This window comes from Notechis scutatus, chromosome 6 (assembly GCF_049901735.1).
Source record: "Notechis scutatus isolate UNSWTSFEM ecotype Mainland chromosome 6, rNotScu1.2, whole genome shotgun sequence".
Taxonomy (NCBI): Eukaryota; Metazoa; Chordata; class Lepidosauria; order Squamata; family Elapidae; genus Notechis; species Notechis scutatus.
In genome coordinates, this window is record NC_142014.1 from 53868981 (window position 1) to 53884661 (window position 15681).

General features: G+C 37.9%; 2 protein-coding genes across 4 annotated transcripts in view; both read right to left on the bottom strand.

The window, feature by feature from the left end:
* Window positions 1-1549, bottom strand: part of TRIOBP (TRIO and F-actin binding protein) — a 59992-nt gene extending 58443 nt beyond the window's left edge. The window contains exon 1 of the mRNA XM_087969068.1: window positions 1436-1549. Within this exon, the coding sequence (XP_087825194.1) occupies window positions 1436-1549 (114 nt within the window). The remainder of the gene's footprint in view (window positions 1-1435) is intronic.
* A 6025-nt stretch (window positions 1550-7574) lies between these two features.
* NOL12 (nucleolar protein 12) lies at window positions 7575-15267 on the bottom strand. 3 transcript variants are annotated; one of them, XM_087968336.1, is made up of 7 exons: window positions 15107-15238; window positions 12904-13046; window positions 12612-12717; window positions 11952-12000; window positions 10952-11088; window positions 9582-9667; window positions 7575-8027 (listed from the first exon to the last, which is right to left on the bottom strand). In XM_087968336.1, the coding sequence occupies exons 2-7, from the start codon at window positions 12918-12920 to the stop codon at window positions 7856-7858; spliced, it is 567 nt and encodes a 188-aa protein (XP_087824462.1). In that variant the 5' UTR covers window positions 12921-13046; window positions 15107-15238; the 3' UTR covers window positions 7575-7855. The 3 variants fall into 3 exon arrangements, with proteins under 3 accessions (XP_087824462.1, XP_026550696.1, XP_087824463.1); XM_026694911.2 differs by lacking the exon at window positions 12904-13046 and having other exon boundaries at window positions 15107-15267; XM_087968337.1 differs by lacking the exons at window positions 12904-13046; window positions 15107-15238 and adding an exon at window positions 14926-15069.
* Between the last annotated feature and the right edge of the window lie 414 nt (window positions 15268-15681).

Genomic DNA, 15681 nt, shown 5'->3' on the forward strand with positions numbered 1-15681 from the left:
TATTCAAAGTCATCCTGACTTCATTGCAGTTCTGAAAAATAGGTAGATAACTTTGGAGAAGATCTCTCTTGAATCTGAAGTCACTTGCCATTTTTCATACTGGCTAATGATAGTAAAAGTCAATATATCTGGAGGCCACCAAGTGCTTATTCCACAATTATCTGAGTGCTTATTTCTAAGATAAATTATTTAGCCATTCTGTCACTATTACAACATACATATAATTTTTATTTCTGTGGTATGACTATTGAAGTGCACACCTGCTTTAAATGTACCTTTCTTATAATCACTCTGCGAAGTATCCAAAGTTTGAATTTTCTTGTGTTTCAAATGAAGAATTCCATAGATACATGCCCGTTTTTTCAGATCTGGCAAGACACAACTATATTCCATCCCTTGATAGTCCGCTCTTTGAGATCCCTGTCCGTCATATATTATCACAGTGCCTGTAGACCACTCCAGCAATTTGTTATATTCTGTATTTAGAACTGCATAAGAAATTTGGCTTGGCAAGTCAAAATACCCCAAAATACTGAAATTGATTAAGCTAACTACTGAATCTTATTTTAAGATTACTTTAGTCATGTGCTATTCCTCATGAAAATTATATTTATTCTAGGCTGGTTCAGTATATTATATACATAGACTTACATTTAATGTAACTGATTTTATTTATACATTTTTCCCTTTTGATGTTTTAAAATTGCAATCTACAGTATGAGAAGTGCATCACAACAAAGATAAAGATTCCTTGAGTTCAGGTCAGCTCCTGGCAACTACATAAATAGATCCACTCAAGATTTTCTGGAGGATTTACAACATGGAAATGATTTGCCATTACCTTCTTCTGAGGTATTTCTTTCTTTCATTTAGCCTACAGCCAGAGGAATTCCTAGTTGTGTCCCATCCAAGTACAATATTAAAAACACCTTTTGCCCTCTGAGGACAACATCTGATGGGGGGTGGGGCTGATGATAAATTGCCGAACTTCTTACTTCCATCTCCATTCCACACCTGCAACATTCACAACTCAAATATCTGTACCAACTCTAGCACAAAAGTGCTTTTAAAAATATTTTAAAAATGTAAAAGAGAAGCAGTTCACTGAAAAAGGATTCCTAGCTTTATCCTTTATTCTCTTTTACGTTAAGAATTAGTATGCTGATAATCTTTAAAAGGGAGAATGAAGCCGCAGCTGATGAAAGCCTGTCCTTTTTAATAAAGTCTGCTAGCTGGAAAAGGTGCTAACAGACTCTTGATTTTTTTAAAAGGGGATTGGTTGCCATTGCCTTAAATCTTAATTACCAGAAATATTGCTTGTGTTTTAACATCTTACTGTTGTAAAGCTCCTCTTGTAACATTTATGATGCTACCCTTCCCAACATTGAGCATTCCTCATGAATTAATTTTTCCTCCATGTCAGAATTAAGCTCACCTGGTTACCGTGTTGATGAGCAGTGATTGTTCGCAAACAGTTCTGGCATCGGTTTTTGGCAAACATATTGGCTTCAAATTTCTCACAGAGAGCATAATCAGCTGGTTCGGACATAGTCTATGCAAGGAAGGAAAGATGCCTTAGGCAAGTAGTTTTGTGGAGAGATGGAGAGAGCAGGGAGGGAAGAGCAGCTGTGAAAGGATCAGGAGACAAGACACAACAAATACCCCTTGTTTCCTTTAAACTTATCAAAGAGAAAACATTTTGTACATACTGGTATCTACTAGCAATTGTAAGATTGCTCTCCCATCACCTGGAAAATAATCTTCAGATGGGAATATCAAAGCTAGAGAGATGCTTGAAGTTACATGGGAATCAAACACTCACCCACAGAAGTATATCCTGTTTAGGTAGACCTGCTATGTGCATTTTCTCAATTGAGAAAATCACATTAAAGAAGTTTTCTCAATCTGTTGTCTCCAAGATGCAGTACAACTGCAGTTTCTCAAAAACAAAAAATTGGTAGTTTGCTGGGACCCTCCAGTAAGGCTTATTCACATATAACTAACCACATATAACTGTGGTTTACAAAGGGAATGCATTTTCACAGTTCTTACCTGGATGCACATAGTTCAGCAAAAGCTTTTCTAATATTAAGAAACTATCATTGGTGTGATTTAAAAAAGGCAGCTAAAAAAGTATTGTCTGCCTAAATACCCTCTGTTCCATCATCTCGGCTGGGAGATATTGCTAACTTTCAGCTACATATAAATATGTTACATGCTAAAATACTTGCACTTATTTTGATGATTCTGCATTATATGTTTTCAGATGCCCAGGTTTACCACATGCATCTCTGTGAAGTGTTTGATAAGCTTGTTCTACTTTCTAACAGATAGTGGAAAAGGTGTGGGTCAACATGAAGATTAAAACTTTGGAAAAGGAAAATGAGAGCAAATCATAACTCCCTACTTTTAACAAGACAACAATTATTGCACAATTCCATCAATGTAAGAACCAACTTAATGACAGTGAGTACTGTATTTTTCTATACTTTTAATTATTTATGGTCATGAGGATATAAATGTAAGTCCAATTCCTTTGACTGAACTAATTAAACACAATTGACCTTGCCATTTAATATTTCAAACTTAACATTGATTTTATGTTCTTAATTTCCCATCTCAGTTTCTTCAGTATCTTTTTTAATGTATTCTATTTCTTGTGTGATCAATTTATGAACCCTATTGTGCTTTTTACTGCCAGTTTGGTGTAATGGTTAAGGCATTTGGCTAGAAACCAGGAGATGTCTTAGACACAAAGTCAGCTGGTTGACTATGGCCCAGTCACTTACCCTCAGCCCTTGGAAAGAGGTAATGGCAAACCATTTCTGAAAAACCTTGCCAGGCAAACTGCATTGACTTGTCTAGACAGTCTCAGAGAATCAGACATGAGGAAGGAATAAATAGGAAAACAAAAACCTTATCAAGATGTAACATCTCCCTAGATAACAATGGTTGTAACTCATGCTACCATGCAGTTATATCAACTGATTCTTGGGATAACTTTTAAAAAATACTCCACAGTGTAAGTTTTACACAAGCACCTTGTATTGTTTTGCTTCCTATCACACAAAATGTAACTCCTGCTCATTCATTAGAATCCCAATTTAAGGATTTAGCACAACTTAGAAGTTAACAGTAATTTTTAGAAAAAAAAAAAGATTTTTACAATGCATGCTATACAAAGACTCAAATTTCATAATCCATGTCTGCTGAACATCTTTATTTTTATATGCTTCCTTACGTGATTTTTCATCCTTTTTCTGCCACTGTTTTAAATTATCATGTAATACATTCAGAAACACATCAAAATCAAGCACAGTCACTTGAAACCATTCTGGAATTTAGTAATAGAGGAAAAAATTTTATTGGGCCCACGATAAATTCACAGCCTCTAAAGAATTCACTTTCTGCCTGCAACTGAAGAAAATAAAATATATTTTCCAATTATCAACAATTGGAAAATGTAGCAATATCAATATCACTAAGTCTTATATACAGCTTCGCAGTGCTTTACGGCCCTCTCTAAGCGGTTTTATAGTCAGCACATTGCCCTCAACAATTTGGGTCCTCATTTTCCTCACCTCGGAAGGATGAAAAGCTGAGTCAACCTTCCATGTAAAGAAAAAAATGTAAATTCTTTTCTACTTAAAATTTAAATAAAATAACACCATCTTATTAAGAATTGGATAGTTTTTAATACTAATGTATAACTAGTTTGTGACTAGAAAATAGCAAGCTCATACATTAATCATTACAGCGTATAGGAGAGAAAAAAAGAACGCACCTTGAGAATGCAACTCCTACTACGCACGCCTACACTTAGCTACAACTGGAACTCATCCACCACTGACTTTTTTATAAATACAAACTTTCCTCCGAGGAAGTGGATCAGGACTCCACCCACTAGCCTCCTTTCCATTGGCTAAATGGACCACACTCATTTGAATGTAATATCTCAATTGATTGCCTCAGAGGGGTGGGCCGATCAGCAACGAATTACATTTCTGACAATATTGGAAGTTTTTGAGTTGGATCTTCTTCGGCTGCGGGTTTTTTTGCAATTAAATCGACGCCTCCTCTCTCCCAGTATTTTATTACAACCCGCGTTGCAGAGTCATTGGGCGTGTGGCTGATTTCTCCCCTTCGTGCTTTCTGTCAAGAGTTAGCACGCGTCCTTTCGGGCGAACCACTATTTTTTTAAATGCTTTCTGTCTTTTTTCACTATGAGGAGATAAAATGCGAAATAGCGCACATAAACAATGACACACGCTTTGACACCGCGTGGAGTGGATCATCTTGATTTTTTGCCGTGTTTATAGCCTCTTTGGAATCTCTCTTTTCCATGGCAGTATGTGCCAACTTTCCTGGATCCTGCTCTAGGTCAAGTCTACCACAAGAGTATATTTTTGGCAGGATGTTGTTTGCTGCTGATCCAACATTGTAGCCTTTTAGGTACATAGTAACTTATTGTATGCATGTACAATAAGTTTTTGTTCCACAAAACGTCCTCTCAAAACAACCTGGTTGGTGTCTAATATAGAAATCATAAATATAAAACAGATACCTCAACTAACTTTAACCTCCCCAATGAAGAACCTCCCCAAGCCCCTCGGTACAAACTTCAAATATAATGTATCTCACTGGGTGGTTATGATGAAAAATGATAGGAAGCACTATGGCTGCCCCCATTAATAGGGATATAAATCAATCCCCAATATGTTGTTATATTGATTGACAAGGAGATTCTATCGCAATTATATGTGGGTTTTTTTTTCATTTCTCATGTACAATTTATCTTTACAGCAATGTCTTCTCCCTTTTCTCTTGATCTGTCTCTCCTTTGAAAATCTTTAACACTCTGTAGTTGGATCTTCATTAATCAGGATTATGTTTCTCTTCTTTCTACACAAGAGGAATTTTGATTAAAACAAAGCTTATGCATTTCTTTCTAGACCACCCAAGCTTACTCTTCTGCATATTAGTAGGAAAAACTAATCTGTTGCACATTTAAGTACTTATACAGTAATTATGGATGGCCCCCAGATGTAGCAAGCCAAATGATAAACCCTGCCATCCTATGCTATAGGAGCAGAGAAAAATTATCTTATCATAAAGCATTACAAGCAATTCCACCATTATCTGCTCATACAACACACAAAGTCAAAATCAGATAAGCCACTTAATCTAAGAACACCAACCATTGTAGCAGCCATCTCCAGTCCTTCCTTCATACATCTTGCCCATACTGGCTGAAAATTCTGAAGCCAGAATCCAAACACATCTGGATGGCATCAGGATAGGGAATGGTCTATACATTCATTTAATGTGGAGGGGGAGAATCTTCAAAGGAGGCAGGGAAGAAATGCAAAAATTCTACTTCAAGGTACATATGCTCTCTGGAAATTAGGATCAAAGGCAACCTCCCTTTCATTGTTGTCCACTGGAAACCGGTGAGAATATTAATAATAAACCCCATGTCTTAATTACTGAACCTCTGATGGAATACTGATACTGAACTTGGTCTGATCCAGCAGGGCTCTCTAAATTCCCCCTCCCATTTGTCTGGTGTTTTCTTCCTGCAATCCCCATTATAGAAGTGGGGATGAGCTATCTGGCAGTTGTTTGTAGTTCAGAGCAAAGTTAGCAACCTGGTCTCCAAATGTTTGGACTAATTCCCATTAACCACATTCACTGGAGACAGTGGGCTGCCTATATGTTTTAAAGCGTTGAGGGAATATTTCCAAGATGATGTTCCTGCTAACAATTCATTTCTTATGCTTGTTTCTACTACATTTAATGCTGAAGTATTTTGCATGACCAAAGTCCACTCAATGTGTTAGCAGCTACTCATTTTACGCTATGTATCCAATATAGGTGATGCACATGTGTTCCTGTTGATGAACTGTATTCTGTGCATGGTTAGATTCTATGTTCCAACATGATATTGGAGGGAGACATACACACTGTAAATTCATCAACTCCTGACTGTGGTCAGTAAAACCAGCTTGCTGGCATAAAGTGAGATGGGCAGTTTGCAGTCGTGATTTTCCAAAAATTTCAAAAATATAGCCATCATACTATTAACTAAATCCACTAATAGGACCGCCCCAAGGCCTCCCCTCCTGGTTGCAATGCAAGCTTTGGACAGTGTTGAAGGAGATATTCTTTTAAACATTTGGATCCTTATAATTTTACAAATTAATCTCAACACTTGAAGTACAGTTCAGTAATCACAACCAATGTGACACTTTTCAAGATTAGTGTGATACTATAGCCACCCCTCTCGACAATTAGGCAGATGCAGTCTGCACCAGTTACAGCTTTTGGGTTAACTTCAAGAGAGCTTCATGAAGAATTAATTGCAGCAATCCAATCCAAAAGTTCCTTGGGCACGGAGCACTGACATTACGCTATCCCAGTCCATGTAGGATAGTAGCTGGGCACATTTGTCAAAGTTGGATGTGGGTATGCAAGTATCGTCTTTAAAAGATTGTACCATCTTATTTTTTTGTTTGTTTGAGGGCTTTCCAATAGCTGAGAAATCAGAAAACGTACTCTCTTCCCTCACCCCTCCCCCAAACAGCAAACCACCCAACTGCCATGAACCTAGTGCTTCTGGCATTTAGCCTTCAAAGACAAGGAGAAAAAAATACTTTATCCAGCAAGACAAGTGATGCCTTTCAAAGTCTTCACATGACTTGAGGTCACGAGACATATATAGCTTGACCTCCAGGTCTCACCTCTCCCCCTTTCCCCTCCTTTGTTTTCCCCATCATAATGCATTCTTTCGCTGTTGTTCTGAGCTCTGTAACCAATTACAAATAGATCAGAAATATTCTGGCTTGGTGTGATTATTGCCAGGGCACAAGCAACAGCATCTGCATTGGCTGTTTCCCCAGCTTTCCAGGCTGCTGTTAGAACATAATACAGAAAATCCTCTTCCTGCTCCTTAGTTTTTTTGCTGCACATCCAATAATTCTTTTTGATCTGGAGATCTAATTCAGGAATTTAAAATGGCAGATGCCTGACATTTAAATGTACTGTAATTAAATGATGCTCAGACACAGAGCCAACACTTTGAGAGAGGACTTCTTCAGAAAAAAAAAATGCAGTTATGGATCTACCTAAAGAAACATTTGGATCCTGGTCGTTTTAAAAAAGTCCCTGACAGCTAATAGATCAAGTATGGGGTTTTAAGCATAGATATGGATTCATTGTCACTGCTTCCATAGATTCATTTCTTGCTAGCGTTGGTAAGTTACTCCTTGGACCTACTGGGAATGGGGGCAGGTTCTGTTTTGCCGCGAGAGCAAAAACAATTCAAAAAGTTAACAACTACTTTTATCCTCAATGCTTGTTTATGAGTAGTGGTGTAAATGTTGGCATGTGTCACCAGGATTTATGAGAAACCTGTTTCTTCCTCAAGAGATGAAAATTAATATGAATAATAGTAAAACAATGTGCAAGAAGAAAATATTGCTATTATCTGTGCCAGTCTTAGACAACTTCATACTTGACAGATGTGTTGCACAATATTTGGGTGTTTGTCCCAACAAGTGGAGAACACCTGGTTGTCCATGGCTACTCTTTTATACTTATTTCTTTATCTGAATCCAATACATGAAATGATACTGCATGGGGATAAAAATTAAAATGCAATTATAAATGTGGCCTTCCTCAGTCTTGGGAAACATGATATTAATCAGGGATCCAATCTCTCTCTGGAAAAAAAGGCCTTTGTCCACCCAAATAAGGGGAAGTTGAATGAGAGATCCTGAGTAGAAGACTGTGTTCACATAACACTGATCTTCCTCCAAGCCAATTAGTAGAGTTTAATAGTCCATGTGTCAGCTATTCAGTCTTGGACATGTCTCTTCCTGCCTGTCATTTTCCGGCGCTGAGACTTGCTCGTTCGTCCTGTTCTTGTGTTTTGGCCTCTATTCTTTATCCCTTGTTTGTGGTTGATCTGTTTTCTTTTCCTCTTTTTCTGAGTACGGGAATGCAGAGAAGCAGTGAGGGAAGAAATTCTGTGGATAAGAGAAGAAAATAATGATTGTTTCTTAGTTTAAAAAAATAAAAGCTAGCTTTTAATTCTCAGGTTTATTCACCCTCACCTATGTTCCTTGTAAACATGGCTGCTGTGGTTTTCAAATTACCAGTAGTCCTTGACTTACAACCACAATTGGAACTGGAATATTTGTCGTTAAATTGTTGAGGTTGTAAGTCAAATTGGACCTGATTTTCCAACAATTTTTAAGTAGTTGTTAAACAAATAATTACAGTTAAGCAATTCCAGCTTTCCCAATGGGCGTTTTTGGCTGGAAATTGACAAAAAAGGCTGCAAATCATGATTAATATGCCACAGGATTATGCAACTGGTCATAAATATGAAGCAATTACCAAGCTCCTGAATTGTGATTATGCAACCCTAGAGATTATGCAACCCTAGAGATGCGCAAGTATAGGTTATAACTTTTTCCGAAGCCATTATGTCTTTGAACAGACATAAAATGAAAATTTCATTGGTCAAAGGTATTATACTGGTTTATTCAACTGTATTATAGTGGTTTATTTAAGAAATCATGATTATAAACACAGCTCAGTGCTATGTATGTCCATCCAGTTTTAGGATGTTTGAATATCTAAAGACAATTCTAAGCTCTAAAGAGAGACAGTAAACAGATAAGAAAAAAATAGTCTCCTTGGACTAATTCTGACTTGAATGTTCCTGTTATTTACAGAATTGTCAGTCCTCATCTCCTTTATTTTATTTTTACATGCGTTAGAAAAACTGTACACCTGAAATTCTCTGGGCAGATTATAAAAATTAAACAAAACAATACAAATTGCAGCACTATTAAGAGATAACAAATCAATCCATATTGAGTAAATAAACTCTGCAGCAATAAATTTAGAACTAGAGGGAGAACAGGAACTGTAAAAACAAAAATAAAATTTCCAATATATTTAAAAGGACTAAAAAACTAACTTATTTGTCTGGTGGGAGAAATATATTTACATAGACAAAGGGGTAGGTATAGGAATATTGGTATACTTTCTAAAGAAAGTCTATCATAAGAAAGAACCAGCAGTGAGAAGACTCTTCAGTCACATTTCTTCCTAACTCAGACAGTTTTGTTTTTTTAGTGGATGGCACGTTAGCCAGGGATCACTGAGGTGGCTGGCTGCCTCTGTGAAAGGAATTTTTTCAGGCAGTGTTATCTTTACTCGCGGGACGCCTGAATGCTGGTAGCCATTGGGGGAAGCTCCTTTCTTGTCCCTACGCGGTTTATTCTCTCAGACAGTAATATCTTTATATAAAGTGTTATATATAAATAATATTTTCACATAATCCTCTATGCCTACTTCCACCTGACCGTATCATACTTACCTCTACTTTTTCTATTTAACATAACTTGACAGCGCATCCCATATGTATCTACTCAGAACAAAAGCCCTTTAAATTCAACAGAGTTTACTCTCCACTCAGTGTTAGAATAATCTCTAAGCAAATCTTCAGAGAACAGATGGGACATTCTGAATGATTTGGTAATTGAAAGTAAGTCACACAATTGCAATACCTCTCAGACAGAAGAGGATCTCTAGCTTTCTTAGGCAATGTACATGTATTCAAGGCGTCTTCTCCTTCCAGGTCAGTATTTTCGTTCTAAAAAGAAGGCACATGAGCTAATAAAGAACACCACAATAAAATCTAGACATGCAACTAGAAACATGATTTAATTTTCTAAGCAAAATATTAAGATTAAATGCTAACACTTTAGATTAAAGAATAATAGCAATCAACACAAACATGTAAAGCCAAAACTTGGCATCAATCATTTAGCACAGTGGTGAACTGTAATCCATAAATTATGGTTCGGAATTTGGCTTCTAGCTGGATTCAGGCAAGCTTTTCCCTTCCATAAACTTTGGGAATAACAGCTCAAAAGACATTATATTCAAACATAACACTAGGATCTTGCATATTTGGATGCACAAATATATGTATGTGAGAAATGTGTAGTATAGCAATAGACTTATATACCACTTCACAGTTCTTTATAGCCCTAAGTGGTTTACACAGTCAGCATACTGCGCCAACAATCTGGGTCCTCATTTTACTGACCTTAGAAGGATGGAAAGTTGAGTCAACCTTGAACAGGTGGGAACTGAATTGCTGGCAGTTAGCAGAATTAGCCTGAAAAACTGCATTATACCCATTGCATAGTGCATAGTGATTAAAGTATCAAACTATGGCTGTGGAGTTAACAGATTAATACCCACTCAGCCATATTCCACACTGTAGGATGTTGAGCAGTCCTGGGCTCTTCTTCCAAGCCCCTTTTGCACATTTTATTTTTGTGCTTCCCAGTCAATATTGATTCCTAATGACGATCTGGACTAGAAACTTAAAATCAAGTTATTTCCCAAACACGTCTTCTGGGGGAGGTTATCCATTGGCATGGGATTAAGTATCATTAGTCAGTATGCTAATGGTATGTGGGTTTCCATCTTTATCCTGGGCTGACCAAACAATACCTTCAGATTCTCTGTGTCAGGGAGCCTTGGGGATTTAGATGGGGAGGTAAAAACTTTGGCTTAACCCAAACAAACCTGAGTAGCTGTGGGCTTGTTCACTCTCCCTCCCTCCTGAATTTCTGTACGACTTTAAAAACCTGACACACACACACACACACACACACACAAAGTAAGATGTTGGATGAGCCCGTTTGAAACAAAAGGTTTCGGATGTTGAGATATTATGTTTTTGTGCCACTTTATATTGCATGGTACGGTCCTACAATTGTTGTTCACTAGTCTGCCTTTTACACCTAGGAGAGTCAACTAGAGTTGAATTTGTGAGTTGGGCAGCCATATAAAAATTACATATAAATATTTTTTGTTAAATTAACAAGTGAACAAACAAGTGAATAAAAGACAGATATATTACCTCAGTTAGCCCTAGCACACGAGCACCAGAAAGATCCAGATCACTGATGGTAGTAACGGTAACCGTATGGTTTGGGTGATCATAGCTCACCGATTCTGTTTGAGATGTCACTAGATGTTCCAACTCATCAGCTTCCTCTGAGAAGATGACATAAGTACAGTGATAATTTTTTGTGTAAAGGCAGTTTCTTCAATCACTCTGTTGAAGAATGGCATCTATATTCTAAATGAAAACTTTATGGGAGGAATTCTTTAAGCTTAGACTGTTTAGTCCTGCTACCATTACATTCTATTATTCCTTTATATACTGTATGTGGTTTAATGACAATTGATGCCTCTACCTCCATAACTTTAAACTGGAATATTTTAAGAGATGAAGCAGGTTCTTTTGTTATCTGTATTTGCCACATAATCATCATTATTTACTACATAATTCTGCCAGTGATGGGCAAGCTTCTTCAAGGAAATGAAAGAAGGAAAGAGGAAAAAAGAGAAGAGTAGGAATATAAAAAAAATTCCTTCCAATCTTCATCACTGCAAATGTAAACAAATTTAACGACTCTTCACCCTTTACAAATTTCTTCATCTCATATCCCATTGCTTATCTATAAATAAATCCATAAAACATCATATTTTCAATCCTGGCATTAGCAGAAAGTCCATATAGTAACCATTCTTCTAAAGACCGAAAGCTTACACAGTGCAGCAAAAAATCAGCACTGAATCTCTGTCTCCTTCCAACTATCTGTGATTAACAACAGTGACCTAAACATAATCATACTGAGTAATACAGAAAACAACACCTAGTAAAAGTGTGCTAAAGATTATAGATTAGAAAAACTAATATATTAACAGAGATTAAATGAAGATATAGTTTGAATCATGATTCATATTCATTTAACCTTAAAGAAATTGTATTGATAAGCCTTCTGTTCTCTAAGTTGTCATCTTATACATTTTGAGATTCTAGGCTAGGTTACATCTTCAAATAGGACACTTACCTAAGGCTTCTTCTCTCTCCTTCAGCATCTTCATGTATTCTTTATGTCTCTACAAGAGAAGCAAACAACTAGATATTCCAAGAATTTTCAGATCATCTCCTAAATTGCCTCATTCAAGTTGCTAGTTAAATCCTGCCAATGAAAAGTAATGCACTATTTCTTCCTACTACGGTAGTATAGTACTGCATTTGGTAGAATTTTGGTACTGTGTGGTATTTCTATATTAACTTACCAAACTCAATTTACTCTATAATATTACACTATCAAAGCCTACAAGATCTGGAATCTCCCTTAAAACAAGCCAGTTTAAACCATGGTGCCATAAGCAAAGCTCTCTCTTTTTCCCTACAAAATCTTTGCCTAAAAATATGAGTCACACTTGGAGGTACTCCATTTTATTTCCAAGCACCTATGTCTTTATTGTTTGTAAGGTCAGTTTAATTTGGTAATACACTGGTATAACATATTTAGAGTGGAGTCAAAATGGCGAGGATAAGCTTGCTAAAATACATTTTTGGAGTATCAATAATAAAAGGCAAAAATGAAGGCAGCTATCCAAAATGTTTGAAAAAAGTCATTTTTGGAAGGAAACAATTCTGCCTTACTTTTGCAGCTGTTATAGCCTTCCATTTCCCAAACAGATCTCAGATGAAATCATACCTCTTCTTTCATCTTCTTTTCTTCCTGTTTCAGTTTACGCTTTATTTCCTCCAAAGCTGCTTTTCTCCTCTCAACCTTACGTTTGTGAAACCCTGTCAAGAACTCCCTGGAAAGAATAAACACAGTATAATAGGCAACAATAAGTTAAGATTACCCTGCAGAACAGATTGGATAACCATAAAGTATGAAAGTTATGATTTTTTTTTTATGCCTAAGGTAGTCCTTAACAACTGCAATTGGGACCAGCAACTCCTTTGCTAGGGGATATGGCTACCCTTCATCACAAACTTACATCATTTTCACTGCCATGCATAAAGTGAATCATTCAAGGTTAAGCCTGGCATCATATGACTGGCTTCCTGCTGGCTTCTCCATTGATTCTGCTTGCTGGACGCCAGTGTTTGGTTTTTAAGAAGAGCCTGGGTAGTCACTTGTCTGAAATGGTATAGGGCAGGGGTGTCAAACTTGCAGCCTGCAGGCTGGATGCATCACACACTGGCCACCCCCACCCCCATTTTAGCAAAGGGGAAAAAAGTTGCAATACGTCACATGATGACATGACAATGCAAGTTTGTCACCCCTGGTATAGGGTCTTCTGCTTAAGCAGAGGGTTAAACTAGAAGAAGGTCCCTTCCAGCTCTATTTTGATTGATTGAAGCTCACAAATGGTGATCACATGACTATGGGATGCTGCAACAATTGAGTGAGGACCAGTCATAAAACTACTTTTTTCAGCAGTTATATAACCGAGCAATCATTAAATTGGGCAGTTGTTAACCGAGAACTATTTATAATTCTGAATATCCAGGTAGCCTTGTGTGATTCTGTTCCCCTAAGTGGGCTAGTTTTCTTGGCAATGTAACTGTTGCCCATTACTTGCCATTTTATCTTAGCTTGTCTACCCAATCGAGACAGAATGATAAGCAGACTTTCTTGCTCCACACATTTCACGTCTCTATTTCCCTCTTAAGCTGAAAAAAATCCATATCTGTTCCAGCTACTATCTGAAGCATGCCTGGATATCTGTAGCTCAGATATAGTCCTAAGCAAGAAGGATGAAGAGGCAATGGCCAAGGGAATAAAGAAGTAACTGTGAATGTCAACCACAAGAACAAAAATTGGATTTTACTCTTTGAAGAGCTGGTTAACTATTCTGTGGATTGTTTTGAAACCATGACTCCTTCACTTTCTTGATGTCGCCCAGATGAAGAGGAGGGCAACTCCCATCACTCTCAGCCAGCTGTTGAATAGGTTCTGGAATCCAAACCAACTGGAAGGTATGACATTAGGGAAAATCTACTTTGAAGAGAATTCAGAAATTCTAGCAAGTTGCCCCTTTTGTAAATAAATTCATTATGCATACATTGTTGCACGTGTATACTAACTAACTTCTAGTAAGGTAAAGCAGTGTTTTCCAAACTTGGCCACTGGCTAGGAATTCTGGGAGTTGAAGTCCACTCATCTTAAAGTGACCAAGTTTGAAAAACATTATACTATAGAGCAAAGAATATTCTTTCTGCACCAAATCAGAAAGCTCAAACTGCCCACCTGCCCCTTTATAACTGTCTGATTTGGTTCTGCAATCCAACAGGAAAGACACAGACTTCAGAGGGTAATTAGGACTGCAGAAAAAACAATTACTACCAACCTGCCTTCAATTGAGGACCTGTATACTGCATGAGTCAAAAAGTGGGCTGTGAAAATATTTAGAACCCTCTCACATCCCGGACATAAACTGTTTCAACTCCTACCCTCAAAACAACGCTTTAGAGCACTGCACACCAGAACAACTAGACACAAGAACAGTCTTTTTCCAAATGACATCACTCTGCTAAACAAATAATTCCCTCAACACTGTCCAACTATTTACAAAGTCTGCACTACTATTACGACCAATCTTCTCATCACTCCTTATCACCCATCCCCTCCCACTTGTGACTGTATGACTGTAACTTTGTCGCTTATATCCTTACTATCTATATTGACTGTTTCCTAATATTTGATTGCTTATTGTACCCTATGACTATTATTAAGTGTTGTTTGTACCTTATGATTCTTGACAAATGTATCTTTTCTTTTATATGTATACTGAGAGCATTTGCACCAAGACAAATTCCTTGTGTGTCTAAACACAGTTGGCCAATACAGAATTCCCTTCCCTTCCCATTCCCATTCTATGTAAAGCAGGCATCCCCAAACTTGGCAACTTTTAAGACTTGTGGATTTCAACTTCCAGAATCTAGGAGTTGAAGTCCACAAGTCTTAAAGTTGCCAAGTTTGGAAACCTCTGAGGTAAAGCAACACGTGTCTGAACCTTGCAGCAAGCATCCCTGTTCAGCTTTAACTCTTCTCTCGCCATGCAAAGAGCCTCCCGGTAAATCTCCACGCTGTGGGCTCCTTCCCACGGGAGGGATCTGCACACCGAGGCATACGGCCAGCGAGGGGCCAGCGGTAGATCTAGTCGGGCAAGCGTCTTCCTCCTCTCCCGCACTTACCGCCGACTCTTCTCATCGAAAGACACAACTCTCCGGAGCACCGCAGTCCCATCTCGCCGCTTCTTCTTGCGGCCCATGCCGGCGATGACTTCTTCCTATTCCGCCGGCAGAAGCGCACACCAGTGCACCGCCTCTTCCGCCCCGCAGTCGCCTCCTCGATGAGTCTTTGCGGGAAGCTCCGCCTCTGCTCTCGCCTTTCATCGATCATTGTTAGGCTAGTTATATATTACCAAGCTTTTTTTTTTTTTAGTCATGCAATCGCTACGCAACTTTTGAGATTGACCTGCAGTATCCATAGTCAAAATATTTGGGGGGGCCAGGAACCTAAATGCAGCTCTTTCCCCAATTCTTCTGCACGCTTCTGGTTAGCCCAAAACGAGAGATCTGGTCGTATGGATAGCAAAGGCTGTGTTGACATGGGAAGCTTCAAATACGCGCTAAATCATACTGTGAATGTGGTTTAGTTTTGTATGAGCCCAGTGTGGTTTGCAGTCTATGATTTAAGCGTGTGCTTCCATTTCTTTTTGTAAACCATGATGAATTGGGTTAGGATGATGTGTGAAAAAAACCCTGTA

Bases quoted from the DNA above. Each gene is read 5' to 3' on its own strand.
- NOL12 (XM_026694911.2), bottom strand. From the start codon at position 15,183: ATGGGCCGCAAGAAGAAGCGGCGAGATGGGACTGCGGTGCTCCGGAGA. The intron at 12,718-15,106 runs GTAAGTGCGGGA...TATTCTTTCCAG, and splicing joins TTCGATGAGAAGAGTCGGCG to GGAGTTCTTGACAGGGTTTC. The intron at 9,668-10,951 runs GTAATATATCTG...CCTTCTTTTTAG, and splicing joins GTGTGCTAGGGCTAACTGAG to AACGAAAATACTGACCTGGA.